Source organism: Lissotriton helveticus, chromosome 6 (genome assembly GCF_964261635.1).
Source record: "Lissotriton helveticus chromosome 6, aLisHel1.1, whole genome shotgun sequence".
In the NCBI taxonomy this organism is placed as follows: Eukaryota; Metazoa; Chordata; class Amphibia; order Caudata; family Salamandridae; genus Lissotriton; species Lissotriton helveticus.
In genome coordinates this window covers 2184364-2203032 of record NC_136067.1, presented here as the reverse complement: position 1 = coordinate 2203032, position 18669 = coordinate 2184364, and the positions used below count along the sequence as shown (strand labels likewise).

Genomic DNA, 18669 nt, shown 5'->3' with positions numbered 1-18669 from the left:
TGAATATAAGTTGTGTTTATTTTGTAATTGTTGGAAACTACTGTTGTGAAAAAACACTAAAATTAATTTTGAAAAAGCAGAAGAGTGTACATTTAATGTGTAGCGCGTTCTGCGCTTGAGCAACAGTGCGCTAAGGTTAAGTGTTATTCACACTTAAGATAAGGTCACCAAAATGTAGTGCCTTTTTCCAAACGTGGATGCTTGGGTGTACTGCCGTTCCACTGGTGCAAAGCAAAAGAGGTGTGAATGTGGCCAAAACTCGGGCCAAGGGCTCAAGGGAATGTACACTGACAGAGGTTTCCAGCACATAACAGGTACAGAGCCCAAACAACAAATAAAAGAACCAGCTCCTCCTTTCTTCTGCAACGCCTTTCGCAAATCAAATGCCTTGCTTTGGAGGTACCACTGATGTCGCGCTGATGATCGCTGTTAAGCTTCGCGACTTTCTTGTTGCACGAATTGTAGAGCCAGGAAATCTATTCATCTCAGAGCGGTCACTGATGGGGAGTGAGCTTAGTGCTGATCATAGGTCTACAGGGAATCACTCTTCCTTTAACTCTGGAAGGTCTAGCAGAGCCTAGTGATGCAGGGAATGTAACACAATTGTTAGTTTCCTCCAAATCAAGCACAAGAAGCAGTTCATGTGTTTTAACAAGGGGACTGGTAAGCATGTGGCCTGTAATTCTGCAAGGGAGTGACAATGTGCCATTGGCATAAAATACAAGAGCAAAGGCAAAAGGGCAAAACAGTATCTTTAGAATCTTCAGTTATGTTCTTTTCATTATTCTCTGTCATCTATAGCTACACAGGAATTCTATCCAAATGAATTTCCTCACACAGTGGCATTGTCTAATGGGGTAAATACATGTGTTCCCTCAATGACTAAGCCTAGGTGTTCCTAAATTCCTTATCTAGAACATCTCGAATAGAAAAATAACATGATTCAGATTATCAAGGACATGAAGAAAAGTCCCTTAAAAATGTGCATTAACCCCTTCAGCGCGGGTGACAAAGCCAGCTCGTCATGGGCGTTACCTGCGCTGCGCGCATGACGAGCTGGCTTTGTCACAATCAAGGCATTTTTCAAATTTCAGCGCACGGCGGGAATTCGCGGTAGCGCGGAAGCGGTTAAGTGCACTATGCAACACAAAGGCTAATGATCAAATGTGAAGACAAAGAACAAACACTAGAAAGTCCTGGTATTTGCATGATTAGAACACATCTAATTAAAAAAATTGAAACAGCAGAAACAGAAGAGAACTGAAAAATTAAAAATAGACATTAAAAATATGTCGTACTAAAAAGAATGTAAACTTGAGATATCTCCTATTGAGATGGAAAACTTGTATTGGGTCAATTAACCAGGCTATCACTATCCTGACAGTCAGTCTGAAAAGACATTTGAAGTGGGCCTAAAGAAAATTCTTGAAAACTAGTCTGATCAATCAAAAGGGAATGTATGTGGCATAAGGGGGGTTCCTAATACATCACTGCAGTCTAAAAGTGTGAACATGAACAATACACCCATAATAATAAATGGGCTGACTGGTGAAAGGAAGATGGAGAAGGGAAAATGGAAGTAGAACACAACAAAAATCTTCAATAACTAAACATGATGCAACATTGGTCAGGTAAGAAGCAAAAAGAAAAATCTATAGGAAGGACAAGAGTTTGCTTGGGTGGCCTAAGGCATGTGACACAGCACCAAGAGCACGGGGATACATGAAAGACCAATGTTACAGAAATTTAACTCTACCGCTGACAATCTATACCCTACACGGTAATTCCAACTAATGTTCAGTTGTCTCTTCAGGGAAAGAAAAAAAAATGAATCCATAGGCTAATCAAAAAATGCGATCAAAAAATGCGATATCGAAATTAGGCCACCTTTAGTCACGGATCTATAATTCCATCCTTAGGCCCAATCAAGGATACATAAATGCAGAGCTGCCTGTCCTTAAGGGAAAAGGGCAGTAAGTGACTAACAACGGGTGGCACACTTTGATCCAGTATATCATTTTAGTTTTCTTAAATATCATTACAGCCAAATTTAGGCATGCACTGGAAAAACTGCTGCCTTACTCGCTCACAGTATGAGGTCCATATCTGTGAAATTTATCTTAAAACAATAGTCATCCAATTTATTGTGAAATAACACATATCGTCATATGTGTTCCTTCACAGCACAGGGGATAAAAAAAATACACATATCAAGCCATCTCAAGCCATAAGATATACTTGCTGTATATCAAGCACAAGGAAAAAAACAGCCCAGACAAACAAACAGCATATATGAATAAGCGGTCATGCATAATACCATACTATACTATAAACCTGCAGCCCAATCTCAATTGTCAAGTCTAACCCTCCTTTTGACAGCAGAGCATCAGGTAATTGATACTCTGCAGTCAAATATAATGACGCTGTGTCAAATAACACGTTTCAGTGGGCCAAATGTACAAATGAAAACATAAACACACACATGTTTCTCTTACAAAAAATTGTCTCTTCAACCAGCCAACTCACGTGTCTTGTGAATTAATCCATGAATCATCTGTAGGAAGAAGCAGAAAAAGATACACGACACACATATTTTTCATAACACAACATCAATTATAACCCTTTTTATCAGACTACAGAACATGACACAATGTGACATACAAAAAAAACTTCTCATTATTTACCTGTAACTTTTTGTCCATGTACCTTGCAAAAACGCCCATTCTCACTCAGGCCTAAGGCCTTTAAGTTGCAGAATTTTGGGGAAGGGCTTCTACTTATTGCCTATCTAAACCTCAATGTAACACTTCGTTTTTCTTTTTGTCAAATAAACTTAACTAAGAAAAATTAGTTCCTAGCATGGAGACACACATGTTCCCTCATTTTACACAGTGCTTAATTTGTAAGACATGAAGTGCAGGTGCTACAATTTTGCATGAGGCCTATTTGTTTATTATCTCAGATGTGCGCTTTTAACGCAGATGTAATGTGAATGCGGCAAATGAGAACAAGCCAGCCTGCAATGAATGAAGGTTACAGATTTAAATCATATACAATCAACTACATCTCATATAAAGCGCTTGTGTGCAGCATTTTGAAAGCAACTGGGAGCTATGCAAACCACGTGTGGGCTCTACAATCCTTCAGGGTACTGACAAATGAGGCTGCAGTTTTACAATTAAATAGTGTTCCTTTTATTATTATTAGCGGGATACAATGCTGTGTCAGCCCTGCCGTATTTCTAATTTGAGATAAATGTGTTGATGACATAATTTACCGAACAACAAGCGTTTTGTGGGAACATGCTGGAGCTATTATTTATTCTTTGGCTAAAATGCAATCATCATTTGCTGTACATGTGCCCTGCATCCTCTGCTCATTTTAGTTCAAAAACAAAAACCCCATCCCAGCTAATGTCAAATTTGTAACGCTTTAAGAAGACATTTTTAAATTATGGACATGAGCAGGAATTAAATTTATCGGAGCAAGTCAGGCTATTCAAGTGACCTCAGGTCAGGACCGTGGCAGGGGCAGGGATTTAAATACAAAGAGGCAGCTGAAGTTAGCATCAGATGCATGTTTAACCGTGTCATGCTGCATTCCACAGGCGAGGCCCTAATTAAAAGGTCACAAATGTCAACAAGACAGCCTTGCAAGATAACATCTCGGCCGCTACTGCTGGAACACGTTATACAGGTTCTGCCAGTCCCCTGCTCGTGGTAACTGAAGCTGACAAGGCCAGTAGGTTTAACCACTTCCACATAACCTGCAATATTTCACTATATTTAAAACAATTTCTATGACACATTGACTCGCTGAATCATAAGAAGGCACAACCTGCAAACATATATTATGACCTAAATGTATGCATTTTACTGAAGTGACGCTTTAAAAAGGGGCCCTGTAACCATTCAAAACAGTCTATTTATCTGAAAATCGACTTTTGCATTCTGGATACTAAGAGATAAATATCCTATAATTTTATTGCATAATGGGTATTAATAGAATGCCTACTACCTAATTTATGAGTCATACATGTGAAAATACTAAGTTATACCTTATAGAAATGAGCTTGTTTGCGCCTAGGGTAAGGGAAATTGCGCACAGAAGTGTTTGGTCATTTTCGTGGTACAACATAACTTAAATCAAACATTTTAATGCTAGGGGGTCATAGTATGAGTGTTAAGCTTCACAAATATTAAAAAACGATTTTTGTAGCACTTGTTTTTAATTAATATTTTTCATAATTAACAATTATTTTCTCCTAATGAAACCTAATTATTGCTATTTGTGACTGTTCTACATATAAAATGCTCACTACATCCCTTGCCTATTATTTAGATACATATTAACACACAAGCCTAGGCGCAGCTGCCTAACTGGGACTGCGTGAGATTACTGCGCCATATTTATTTAAAAAGGACTATTTGCAAAATTCCACCACCCGTGTTTAACTAAAGAGGTGCTGGCTGAATGAACATTCTTATTAGATATACTGCAGCTGAAAAGACTTGGCTGTGAACATCTAACACCGTGCGTCTAAAGAACAGGCAATTTCGTTTTTTCATTTTTTTTCTTTGGAGCCTTATTTACATCTATTGAACGTGACCCATACACATACATACATTGAGCTCATTCCAGACACAAAACAGAAGGGGAGTCAAACACTCAGGACACACAAAACAGCGTGCTCTAACCATTTCTTGTAAATAGCGCCGTCGCAATTTACAACAAAACCCACAAATAACATAGACATTTAAACACACATTTTAACCCGTAGGTCAACACTTAGGACAGAAACAAGGAACAGCCTACAGACTGTGCTCAACAATAACCTGCCAATACTAGTTGTAAACCATATTTACAACAAAAACGTTTTTGTTCCTATTTTTCTTGTTTTTTTTTTAATTCTACAACAGATTTCCAGAAGGCTGCAAAAAGGGACAGCCTCACAGACCTTTAGAGAGAGCTCATAAATTGGAGTTCCAACCGGAGGTATCAGACGCGAATCCTCCAACCGGGAATCCTTTGTTGCAACCTAGTCAATACTAATACAAAACAAAATACCGCGACCAGGCATCTGCGCTCACTAGTCGGGTTTCAAACTTCATGGGGCTATCTCCAACGATATACACGCAAATGTACGTGGCCCACGGTTTTTGAATACTGCAGTTTTCAAATAATACTAAGGAACCAATACTGAGGAAGATTATCCAACTAAAGCAACCTGCGATAATCTGAACCACAGCAACCAAAGGCCTACCAAATGAACCAAATGTACCGGTACCCAAACCAAAGATTATCTTAACAAAAGCAACCAGTGATAATCTACAAAAGCAACCAAGAGTATCAATAAATACTAAGGACCGCGTCACATTTCTGCGACCAATAAATAACTAAGGACTCAGAACCACAAAGAACTGGGAGCGACCCACTTATTCTTCAACTAAAGCAGATGGAGAAAATATCTCTTCATTAACTGCCTATACAAATTGCAATTTGCATATACACAAATATTTATCCAAATTGTAACTGTCAATTCCCCACTGCACTAACAGTCTGTTAAAAAATACTTACAGCAAAAAAAGAATGGGTTCCTTAGTCAGGAGTGGCAACTTCAGGAGAGTTTTAAGTCAGAAAAATCAAAAAACATACTGGGCCACAGAGACAGATAATCCCCCAGAAAACCCTGTGCCCAGAGTACCTCTTTTTGGTAGAATTCTGTCTTGTCTTCCCCAGTAGTTTTTCCATCCTTTGACAAAATACTACTGCAGATAACCACTCCATGATAAGGCCCACAGTTGGATGCCATTTGAGGAAAAGTATAAAATGACTCACTCCCCATCAGGGATCTATCCAGCAGTTTGCATAATAAAGCAGCAAAGGAATTGACAGCCAATCTGTAAAATTAAAAGACATCTTTATTATAATTAATTATGAGGCTTCGTCGTCCAACCGTAGTTTTACAATTGAAAGAGGGAGCCTGCCTGAGCTTTCTCAGGCAGGCTTTTTATACAAAAAGTTTGGCCCTAGGCTCACATTCTTGCTTTGAAACACATCATTGTAGGTCACTCCCATGTTACTAACAATGCATGTTATAATTACAAATACCAGTTTGCTTGCCCAAACTGTCCAACCCATCTTCCATCATGAACATATGTCAAACTTCACATATTTTCCTGTGCAGGCCGGAGTAAATCACAATAGAACTGGTTTCCTCCCCATCATATAAACGGTCACCTCCCCATTGTAAGAGCCCAGAAGCAGAGAAACGGAGCCAGGTGTGGAAGATAGAAATGTAGGATAAGGGATGCTTGTGGGTCATAAACAGGCATGGCTACTGTATTCGGCCTTCTAATCTTGCTCAGGCCAATGTACACAACAAGTTGCTCAGATCTTTAATATAGATTGACTAGAGGGCATGGACTGGTTTGGTGAGGCCAACATCACGTAGGCAGATTCAGCCTGTTCAGGTCAAATGGGAGTCAGGAAGAACTCAAGCTAAGGGGTACGTGTCCTTTAATACTTGCTCTACCAGAATCATTGGCTCATGTATATGCCTATGTAAAGGGCAACACCTAAGATGGCTGCTGTTCACAACATAGAACCTGTGGGCTCACAATGAATTTGTCAATAACTTCTGCATTCATCATTGTATCGTGATGAAAATACACACACATATAAAACTTGCCATTTTCGTTTCTCTGATATCAAAATCATAGCAGAATAATGATATTTTAAACACAGGTTCAGATTTCAAAGAACCTCAGACGCCCCTTTTGCCCTTACATAGGCAATAACCTATACTCATGCTAAATCTGAGTCCATGTCTATCTTCATCACTAGCTGGTGTTGATGTAGAAATTGTACAAAAGGAATTATCAGTAAACTCTGACCTAACCAGTTCATGTTCAGGTAAAATCTGAAACTCATGTGAAGAAACAGTAGAAAAAGAAAGAGTATGTTGGGAAGTTGGTGCAGACGTCAATTGTGTAGAAGAAACAAACCAAAATATAGTAGCCAATAAAATACATAAAAGTATTAAAATAGATAGAGCTATACCGCACTTAGAGAACAATATTCTATAATGTCTGTTTTTCATCTCTTGCTTTTTATCGTCATTCCTCAATACAATCTCCATTTTCTAATGTCGCTCACGCAATCTTGGTAGAGTACTTCAGCTGTGATTATTAGCAGGTCATAGGGACACTGCAAGTCCTGCAGGCCTACTGCCACTACTCAGGTCACAAACTGAACCGTTTGTGCTCCTACGTGACCCTGCAACTGGCAAATGGTAACCAATCAAAAATTTAACAAAAAAAAAAAAAACAATACAATTTCAGAAAAAGCAAGAGAAAAATAAAAACAAAAGTCAAATGCAAAATACTTGCACAATCCTAAACAGAAAGCAAATCCTAGAATTATCTAATAACATTTTATATAGCTTCCTATGCATTTCAGTAATTCATTATATGTTTAAGTGAAACAATGGTGTTCCTGATCAATGCTCTCAGATGAAAAGGGATACTGTTCCACAGAGAGTGGACTTTATTCTGCTTCTACTAAACAGAATAGTACTTTAAAACAATGCCAGAAAAGCAGCAAAAATTAGTTTCCAAACTTCAAGTCTATACAAGCTCACAGAAAATACCCAAAGTCCGTCAAAGCCTCTCCTGGCAGGCTTCTATTATCCATCAAATCCGCTTCCAGTGTTTTCTTCGCGTTGGGCCTCTTCAAGTCAGGCTTTTCATGAGAAAACAATACTGTTTAGTTGGAGTGCTCTCCGGGCAAAACACTCACAGCTCACTCGAAAGTCTCAATGTCTCAAAACAATGCACCAGTGTCGGTTCTTTGTGGCAGACGCTACAAATGATGTGCTGTTCATTGATCAAGGGCACAAAGCATCTCGTGCAGATCCAAGCACTACTTAGCAAGATCAGCAGCATCTTCAGACTCCAACACTCATCATTTAGGGGCAGATTTATGTTAACTGGCGCATCCCCAGGGATGCGCCAGTTAACATGCGCCACAGTGCGCCACAGCTCCGCCACCCATGGTGCGCCGCATTTATGATGCGGCGCACCATGGGGCAAAAACGGCACAGATGCGTGACGCATCTGTGCCGTAAAGGTGACGCATTGCTGGAGTTGCGTCGCAAGCGCGACGCAGCTCCAGCAAGGCTCGGGGGTGCCCCATCTCCACAATGCTGCGTCAAGACCTACGCCTGCTTCAAGCAGGCGCAGGCTTTTGATGCAGCATTGGCCTGAAAGTGACTGAGTGAAATCTTATAGATTTCACTCAGCCACTTTTGCGAGGCGCACTTGCCCCGGAACGCCCACCCTGCGCCGGAACGCCCACAAGCGGCGCAGGGCTTTACAACGTGACGCATCTGCCTAGATGCGTCACGTTGTAAATCGTTCGTAGGGATGCGCCACGTTTACGCTGCCTTGCGTGACGCAACAGCGGCGTAAACGTGGCGCAAGTGCCTCATAAATCTGCCCCTTAGTGTCAGAGGACGCTCAAGCTGCTCTCTCATGGGCACCAAAATGTAGTGCCTTTTTCCAAACGTGGATGCTTGGGTGTACTGCCGTTCCACTGGTGCAAAGCAAAAGAGGTGTGAATGTGGCCAAAACTCGGGCCAAGGGCTCAAGGGAATGTACACTGACAGAGGTTTCCAGCACATAACAGGTACAGAGCCCAAACAACAAATAAAAGAACCAGCTCCTCCTTTCTTCTGCAACGCCTTTCGCAAATCAAATGCCTTGCTTTGGAGGTACCACTGATGTCGCGCTGATGATCGCTGTTAAGCTTCGCGACTTTCTTGTTGCACGAATTGTAGAGCCAGGAAATCTATTCATCTCAGAGCGGTCACTGATGGGGAGTGAGCTTAGTGCTGATCATAGGTCTACAGGGAATCACTCTTCCTTTAACTCTGGAAGGTCTAGCAGAGCCTAGTGATGCAGGGAATGTAACACAATTGTTAGTTTCCTCCAAATCAAGCACAAGAAGCAGTTCATGTGTTTTAACAAGGGGACTGGTAAGCATGTGGCCTGTAATTCTGCAAGGGAGTGACAATGTGCCATTGGCATAAAATACAAGAGCAAAGGCAAAAGGGCAAAACAGTATCTTTAGAATCTTCAGTTATGTTCTTTTCATTATTCTCTGTCATCTATAGCTACACAGGAATTCTATCCAAATGAATTTCCTCACACAGTGGCATTGTCTAATGGGGTAAATACATGTGTTCCCTCAATGACTAAGCCTAGGTGTTCCTAAATTCCTTATCTAGAACATCTCGAATAGAAAAATAACATGATTCAGATTATCAAGGACATGAAGAAAAGTCCCTTAAAAATGTGCATTAACCCCTTCAGCGCGGGTGACAAAGCCAGCTCGTCATGGGCGTTACCTGCGCTGCGCGCATGACGAGCTGGCTTTGTCACAATCAAGGCATTTTTCAAATTTCAGCGCACGGCGGGAATTCGCGGTAGCGCGGAAGCGGTTAAGTGCACTATGCAACACAAAGGCTAATGATCAAATGTGAAGACAAAGAACAAACACTAGAAAGTCCTGGTATTTGCATGATTAGAACACATCTAATTAAAAAAATTGAAACAGCAGAAACAGAAGAGAACTGAAAAATTAAAAATAGACATTAAAAATATGTCGTACTAAAAAGAATGTAAACTTGAGATATCTCCTATTGAGATGGAAAACTTGTATTGGGTCAATTAACCAGGCTATCACTATCCTGACAGTCAGTCTGAAAAGACATTTGAAGTGGGCCTAAAGAAAATTCTTGAAAACTAGTCTGATCAATCAAAAGGGAATGTATGTGGCATAAGGGGGGTTCCTAATACATCACTGCAGTCTAAAAGTGTGAACATGAACAATACACCCATAATAATAAATGGGCTGACTGGTGAAAGGAAGATGGAGAAGGGAAAATGGAAGTAGAACACAACAAAAATCTTCAATAACTAAACATGATGCAACATTGGTCAGGTAAGAAGCAAAAAGAAAAATCTATAGGAAGGACAAGAGTTTGCTTGGGTGGCCTAAGGCATGTGACACAGCACCAAGAGCACGGGGATACATGAAAGACCAATGTTACAGAAATTTAACTCTACCGCTGACAATCTATACCCTACACGGTAATTCCAACTAATGTTCAGTTGTCTCTTCAGGGAAAGAAAAAAAAATGAATCCATAGGCTAATCAAAAAATGCGATCAAAAAATGCGATATCGAAATTAGGCCACCTTTAGTCACGGATCTATAATTCCATCCTTAGGCCCAATCAAGGATACATAAATGCAGAGCTGCCTGTCCTTAAGGGAAAAGGGCAGTAAGTGACTAACAACGGGTGGCACACTTTGATCCAGTATATCATTTTAGTTTTCTTAAATATCATTACAGCCAAATTTAGGCATGCACTGGAAAAACTGCTGCCTTACTCGCTCACAGTATGAGGTCCATATCTGTGAAATTTATCTTAAAACAATAGTCATCCAATTTATTGTGAAATAACACATATCGTCATATGTGTTCCTTCACAGCACAGGGGATAAAAAAAATACACATATCAAGCCATCTCAAGCCATAAGATATACTTGCTGTATATCAAGCACAAGGAAAAAAACAGCCCAGACAAACAAACAGCATATATGAATAAGCGGTCATGCATAATACCATACTATACTATAAACCTGCAGCCCAATCTCAATTGTCAAGTCTAACCCTCCTTTTGACAGCAGAGCATCAGGTAATTGATACTCTGCAGTCAAATATAATGACGCTGTGTCAAATAACACGTTTCAGTGGGCCAAATGTACAAATGAAAACATAAACACACACATGTTTCTCTTACAAAAAATTGTCTCTTCAACCAGCCAACTCACGTGTCTTGTGAATTAATCCATGAATCATCTGTAGGAAGAAGCAGAAAAAGATACACGACACACATATTTTTCATAACACAACATCAATTATAACCCTTTTTATCAGACTACAGAACATGACACAATGTGACATACAAAAAAAACTTCTCATTATTTACCTGTAACTTTTTGTCCATGTACCTTGCAAAAACGCCCATTCTCACTCAGGCCTAAGGCCTTTAAGTTGCAGAATTTTGGGGAAGGGCTTCTACTTATTGCCTATCTAAACCTCAATGTAACACTTCGTTTTTCTTTTTGTCAAATAAACTTAACTAAGAAAAATTAGTTCCTAGCATGGAGACACACATGTTCCCTCATTTTACACAGTGCTTAATTTGTAAGACATGAAGTGCAGGTGCTACAATTTTGCATGAGGCCTATTTGTTTATTATCTCAGATGTGCGCTTTTAACGCAGATGTAATGTGAATGCGGCAAATGAGAACAAGCCAGCCTGCAATGAATGAAGGTTACAGATTTAAATCATATACAATCAACTACATCTCATATAAAGCGCTTGTGTGCAGCATTTTGAAAGCAACTGGGAGCTATGCAAACCACGTGTGGGCTCTACAATCCTTCAGGGTACTGACAAATGAGGCTGCAGTTGTACAATTAAATAGTGTTCCTTTTATCATTATTAGCGGGATACAATGCTGTGTCAGCCCTGCCGTATTTCTAATTTGAGATAAATGTGTTGATGACATAATTTACCGAACAACAAGCGTTTTGTGGGAACATGCTGGAGCTATTATTTATTCTTTGGCTAAAATGCAATCATCATTTGCTGTACATGTGCCCTGCATCCTCTGCTCATTTTAGTTCAAAAACAAAAACCCCATCCCAGCTAATGTCAAATTTGTAACGCTTTAAGAAGACATTTTTAAATTATGGACATGAGCAGGAATTAAATTTATCGGAGCAAGTCAGGCTATTCAAGTGACCTCAGGTCAGGACCGTGGCAGGGGCAGGGATTTAAATACAAAGAGGCAGCTGAAGTTAGCATCAGATGCATGTTTAACCGTGTCATGCTGCATTCCACAGGCGAGGCCCTAATTAAAAGGTCACAAATGTCAACAAGACAGCCTTGCAAGATAACATCTCGGCCGCTACTGCTGGAACACGTTATACAGGTTCTGCCAGTCCCCTGCTCGTGGTAACTGAAGCTGACAAGGCCAGTAGGTTTAACCACTTCCACATAACCTGCAATATTTCACTATATTTAAAACAATTTCTATGACACATTGACTCGCTGAATCATAAGAAGGCACAACCTGCAAACATATATTATGACCTAAATGTATGCATTTTACTGAAGTGACGCTTTAAAAAGGGGCCCTGTAACCATTCAAAACAGTCTATTTATCTGAAAATCGACTTTTGCATTCTGGATACTAAGAGATAAATATCCTATAATTTTATTGCATAATGGGTATTAATAGAATGCCTACTACCTAATTTATGAGTCATACATGTGAAAATACTAAGTTATACCTTATAGAAATGAGCTTGTTTGCGCCTAGGGTAAGGGAAATTGCGCACAGAAGTGTTTGATCATTTTCGTGGTACAACATAACTTAAATCAAACATTTTAATGCTAGGGGGTCATAGTATGAGTGTTAAGCTTCACAAATATTAAAAAACGATTTTTGTAGCACTTGTTTTTAATTAATATTTTTCATAATTAACAATTATTTTCTCCTAATGAAACCTAATTATTGCTATTTGTGACTGTTCTACATATAAAATGCTCACTACATCCCTTGCCTATTATTTAGATACATATTAACACACAAGCCTAGGCGCAGCTGCCTAACTGGGACTGCGTGAGATTACTGCGCCATATTTATTTAAAAAGGACTATTTGCAAAATTCCACCACCCGTGTTTAACTAAAGAGGTGCTGGCTGAATGAACATTCTTATTAGATATACTGCAGCTGAAAAGACTTGGCTGTGAACATCTAACACCGTGCGTCTAAAGAACAGGCAATTTCGTTTTTTCATTTTTTTTCTTTGGAGCCTTATTTACATCTATTGAACGTGACCCATACACATACATACATTGAGCTCATTCCAGACACAAAACAGAAGGGGAGTCAAACACTCAGGACACACAAAACAGCGTGCTCTAACCATTTCTTGTAAATAGCGCCGTCGCAATTTACAACAAAACCCACAAATAACATAGACATTTAAACACACATTTTAACCCGTAGGTCAACACTTAGGACAGAAACAAGGAACAGCCTACAGACTGTGCTCAACAATAACCTGCCAATACTAGTTGTAAACCATATTTACAACAAAAACGTTTTTGTTCCTATTTTTCTTGTTTTTTTTTTAATTCTACAACAGATTTCCAGAAGGCTGCAAAAAGGGACAGCCTCACAGACCTTTAGAGAGAGCTCATAAATTGGAGTTCCAACCGGAGGTATCAGACGCGAATCCTCCAACCGGGAATCCTTTGTTGCAACCTAGTCAATACTAATACAAAACAAAATACCGCGACCAGGCATCTGCGCTCACTAGTCGGGTTTCAAACTTCATGGGGCTATCTCCAACGATATACACGCAAATGTACGTGGCCCACGGTTTTTGAATACTGCAGTTTTCAAATAATACTAAGGAACCAATACTGAGGAAGATTATCCAACTAAAGCAACCTGCGATAATCTGAACCACAGCAACCAAAGGCCTACCAAATGAACCAAATGTACCGGTACCCAAACCAAAGATTATCTTAACAAAAGCAACCAGTGATAATCTACAAAAGCAACCAAGAGTATCAATAAATACTAAGGACCGCGTCACATTTCTGCGACCAATAAATAACTAAGGACTCAGAACCACAAAGAACTGGGAGCGACCCACTTATTCTTCAACTAAAGCAGATGGAGAAAATATCTCTTCATTAACTGCCTATACAAATTGCAATTTGCATATACACAAATATTTATCCAAATTGTAACTGTCAATTCCCCACTGCACTAACAGTCTGTTAAAAAATACTTACAGCAAAAAAAGAATGGGTTCCTTAGTCAGGAGTGGCAACTTCAGGAGAGTTTTAAGTCAGAAAAATCAAAAAACATACTGGGCCACAGAGACAGATAATCCCCCAGAAAACCCTGTGCCCAGAGTACCTCTTTTTGGTAGAATTCTGTCTTGTCTTCCCCAGTAGTTTTTCCATCCTTTGACAAAATACTACTGCAGATAACCACTCCATGATAAGGCCCACAGTTGGATGCCATTTGAGGAAAAGTATAAAATGACTCACTCCCCATCAGGGATCTATCCAGCAGTTTGCATAATAAAGCAGCAAAGGAATTGACAGCCAATCTGTAAAATTAAAAGGCATCTTTATTATAATTAATTATGAGGCTTCGTCGTCCAACCGTAGTTTTACAATTGAAAGAGGGAGCCTGCCTGAGCTTTCTCAGGCAGGCTTTTTATACAAAAAGTTTGGCCCTAGGCTCACATTCTTGCTTTGAAACACATCATTGTAGGTCACTCCCATGTTACTAACAAAGCATGTTATAATTACAAATACCAGTTTGCTTGCCCAAACTGTCCAACCCATCTTCCATCATGAACATATGTCAAACTTCACATATTTTCCTGTGCAGGCCGGAGTAAATCACAATAGAACTGGTTTCCTCCCCATCATATAAACGGTCACCTCCCCATTGTAAGAGCCCAGAAGCAGAGAAACAGAGCCAGGTGTGGAAGATAGAAATGTAGGATAAGGGGTGCTTGTGGGTCATAAACAGGCATGGCTACTGTATTCGGCCTTCTAATCTTGCTCAGGCCAATGTACACAACAAGTTGCTCAGATCTTTAATATAGATTGACTAGAGGGCATGGACTGGTTTGGTGAGGCCAACATCACGTAGGCAGATTCAGCCTGTTCAGGTCAAATGGGAGTCAGGAAGAACTCAAGCTAAGGGGTACGTGTCCTTTAATACTTGCTCTACCAGAATCATTGGCTCATGTATATGCCTATGTAAAGGGCAACACCTAAGATGGCTGCTGTTCACAACATAGAACCTGTGGGCTCACAATGAATTTGTCAATAACTTCTGCATTCATCATTGTATCGTGATGAAAATACACACACATATAAAACTTGCCATTTTCGTTTCTCTGATATCAAAATCATAGCAGAATAATGATATTTTAAACACAGGTTCAGATTTCAAAGAACCTCACTACTCTCTGACATTCCTGGATGGGCTCGTTAGAGCATTTAGCAAGGCAGTCTGTTTTACAGCCATTCCTATGGGGTTCTCTTCTGCCTTCTCTGTGTGGACTCCTCAGAGCATGTCCTGTGTCAGGGTAGATAACGCCAATTCCTATGGGTTTCCCCTGTGTCTCTCCTGTGTGGACTCCTCAGAGCATGGTTTACATTCCCCTCACTGTGCTCTTTTTGTTAGTCATCTCTTGCACAGGCACCACCTGCCTTTGTCAGATCCTAGAATAACAAGCTGGGAAGGGCTTTTTCACAGAATCTAGTTTACCCTATAGATGTTGGACTGTCTGAACCTTGAACTACCCCAGGTAAGTCTTTGTCGCTCTCCCTCCGAATTCAATGTTCCAAAAACTGGAAAACTAATGTGTTTTTAAATGTTCTTATATTAGGGGTTTTGAACAAACTCATTCCACAGGGGTGTGTAATCTAACGTAAGTCCACACGTTCCTGGTTTGAATTGCTTTTTCTTCATGTGCAGACGTTCCTGATGGACTTGACCTGCGGGCATCACATGTGGGTCGGTCTGCGGAGGAGCGCAGATGAATTCCACTGGGCCAACGGGACCGCCTGCAACAACACTCTGTAAGAATCTAGGAACTTTATTTTTTCAAAAGTATTTTTTTCAGTTACCAGATAAATAAAAGGATGATAATATTAAAAAGGGAGCAGCTGTTTATCCTCCCAACAGTTAAACAGTGACTTCCTGCTACTGTTTGCCTGGCTGCAGGCACTATTTGACCAGTGGCTTTGTAAATGGCTAGCAAATTTCCCTGTTTACCCGGCCACCGAATAAATAGCTGAGTGTATGTAGTATCTGGCCGCAGTTGTGCAAACAGCAAACAAAGTTCACTGTTTACCCAGCCCGCCGACTAGACAGCAGAGATCATGTACTATCTCTGCAGCCGACAAGACGGCAGAGACCATGTACAATCTCTGCAGCCGACAAGACAGCAGAGACCATGTACTATCTCTGCAGTCGACTAGACAGCAGAGACCATGTACTATCTCTGCAGTCCACAAGACGGCAGAGACCATGTACTATCTCTGCAGTCGACAAGACGGCAGAGATCATGTACTATCTCTGCAGCCGACTAGACGGCAGACACCATGTACTATCTCTGCAGCCGACAAGACGGCAGAGATCATGTACTATCTCTGCAGTCGACAAGACGGCAGAGATCATGTACTATCTCTGCAGCCGACTAGACGGCAGACACCATGTACTATCTCTGCAGTCGACAAGACGGCAGAGATCATGTACTATCTCTGCAGTCGACAAGACGGCAGAGATCATGTACTATCTCTGCAGCCGACAAGACGGCAGAGACCATGTACTATCTCTGCAGCCGACAAGACGGCAGAGACCATGTACTATCTCAGCAGCCGACAAACGGCAGAGACCATGTACCATCTTTGCAGCCGACAAGACGGCAGAGACCATATACTATCTCAGCAGCCGACAAACGGCAGAGACCATGTACTATCTATGCACCCAGCTACACAGCAGAGACAATGTACTATCTCTGCAGCCGACAAGCAGAGACCATGTACTATCTCTGCAGCCGACAAACGGCAGAGACCATTTACTATCTCTGCAGCCGACAAGACAGCAGAGACCATGTACTATCTCTGCAGCCGACAAGACGGCAGAGACCATGTACTATCTCTGCAGCCGACAAACGGCAGAGACCATGTACTATCTATGCACCCAGCTACACAGCAGAGACAATGTACTATCTCTGCAGCCGACAAGCAGAGACCATGTACTATCTCTGCAGCCGACAAACGGCAGAGACCATTTACTATCTCTGCAGCCGACAAGACGGCAGAGACCATGTACTATCTCTGCAGCCGACAAGACGGCAGAGACCATTTACTATCTCTGCAGCCGACAAGACGGCAGAGACCATGTACTATCTCTGCAGCCTACAAGACGGCAGAGACCATGTACTATGTCTGCACCCAGCTACACAGCAGAGACAATGTACTATCTCTGCAGCCGACAAGACAGCAGAGACCATGTACTATCTTTGCAGCCGACAAGAGAGCAGAGATCATATACTATCTCTGCAGCCGACAAGAGAGCAGAGATCATATACTATCTCTGCAGCCGACAAGACAGCAGACACCATGTACTATCTCTGCAGCCGACAAGACGGCAGAGACCATGTACTATCCCTGCAGCCGACAAACGGCAGAGACCATGTACTATCTCTGCAGCCGACAAGACAGCAGAGACCATGTACTATCTCTGCAGCCGACAAGACGGCAGAGACCATGTACTATGTCTGCACCCAGCTACACAGCAGAGACAATGTACTATCTCTGCAGCCGACAAGACAGCAGAGACCATGTACTATCTCTGCAGCCGACAAGACGGCAGAGACCATGTACTATGTCTGCACCCAGCTACACAGCAGAGACAATGTACTATCTCTGCAGCCGACAAGACAGCAGAGACCATGTACTATCTTTGCAGCCGACAAGAGAGCAGAGATCATATACTATCTCTGCAGCCGACAAGAGAGCAGAGATCATATACTATCTCTGCAGCCGACAAGACAGCAGACACCATGTACTATCTCTGCAGCCGACAAGACGGCAGTGACCATGTACTATCCCTGCAGCCGACAAACGGCAGAGACCATGTACTATCTCTGCAGCCGACAAGACAGCAGAGACCATGTACTATCTTTGCAGACGGCTAGACAGCAGAAACCATGTACTATCTCTGCAGCCGACTAGACAGCAGAGATCATGTACTATCTCTGCAGCCGACAAACGGCAGAGACCATGTACTATCTCTGCAGCCGACAAGACGGCAGAGACCATGTACTATCTCTGCAGTCGACAAGACGGCAGAGATCATGTACTATCTCTGCAGCCGACAAGACGGCAGAGATCATGTACTATCTCTGCAGCCGACAAGACGGCAGAGACCATGTACTATCTCTGCAGCTGACAAGACTGCAGAGATCATGTACTATCTCTGCAGCCGACAAGACGGCAGAGACCATGTACTATCTCTGCAGCCGACAAGACGGCAGAGACCATGTACTATGACTGCAGCCGACAAGACAGCAGAGACCATGTACTATCTTTGCAGCCGACAAGACAGCAGAGACCATGTACTATCTCTGCAGCTGACAAGACTGCAGAGATCATGTACTATCTTTGCAGCCGACAAGACGGCAGAGACCATGTACTATCTCTGCAGTCGACAAGACGGCAGAGATCATGTACTATCTCTGCAGCCGACAAGACGGCAGAGACCATGTACTATCTCTGCAGCTGACAAGACCGCAGAGACCATGTACTATCTCTGCAGCCGACAAGACGGCACAGACCATGTACTATCTCTGCAGCCGACAAGACGGCAGAGACCATGTACTATCTCTGCAGCTGACAAGACTGCAGAGACCATGTACTATCTCTGCAGCCGACAAAACGGCACAGACCATGTACTATCTCTGCAGCCGACAAGA

General features: G+C 41.6%; 1 protein-coding gene across 3 annotated transcripts in view; it reads left to right on the top strand.

Moving 5' to 3' along the window:
• Positions 1–18669, top strand: part of LOC144761186 (C-type lectin domain family 2 member L-like) — a 151054-nt gene that overhangs the window by 107701 nt on the left and 24684 nt on the right. For 2 of the 3 annotated variants that reach the window (XM_078646688.1, XM_078646687.1), the window contains one exon: positions 15663–15766. The exons of the other annotated variant lie outside the window; for it this stretch is intronic. In XM_078646688.1, the coding sequence (XP_078502814.1) occupies positions 15663–15766 (104 nt within the window). The remainder of the gene's footprint in view (positions 1–15662; positions 15767–18669) is intronic. 3 annotated transcript variants of the gene reach the window in all.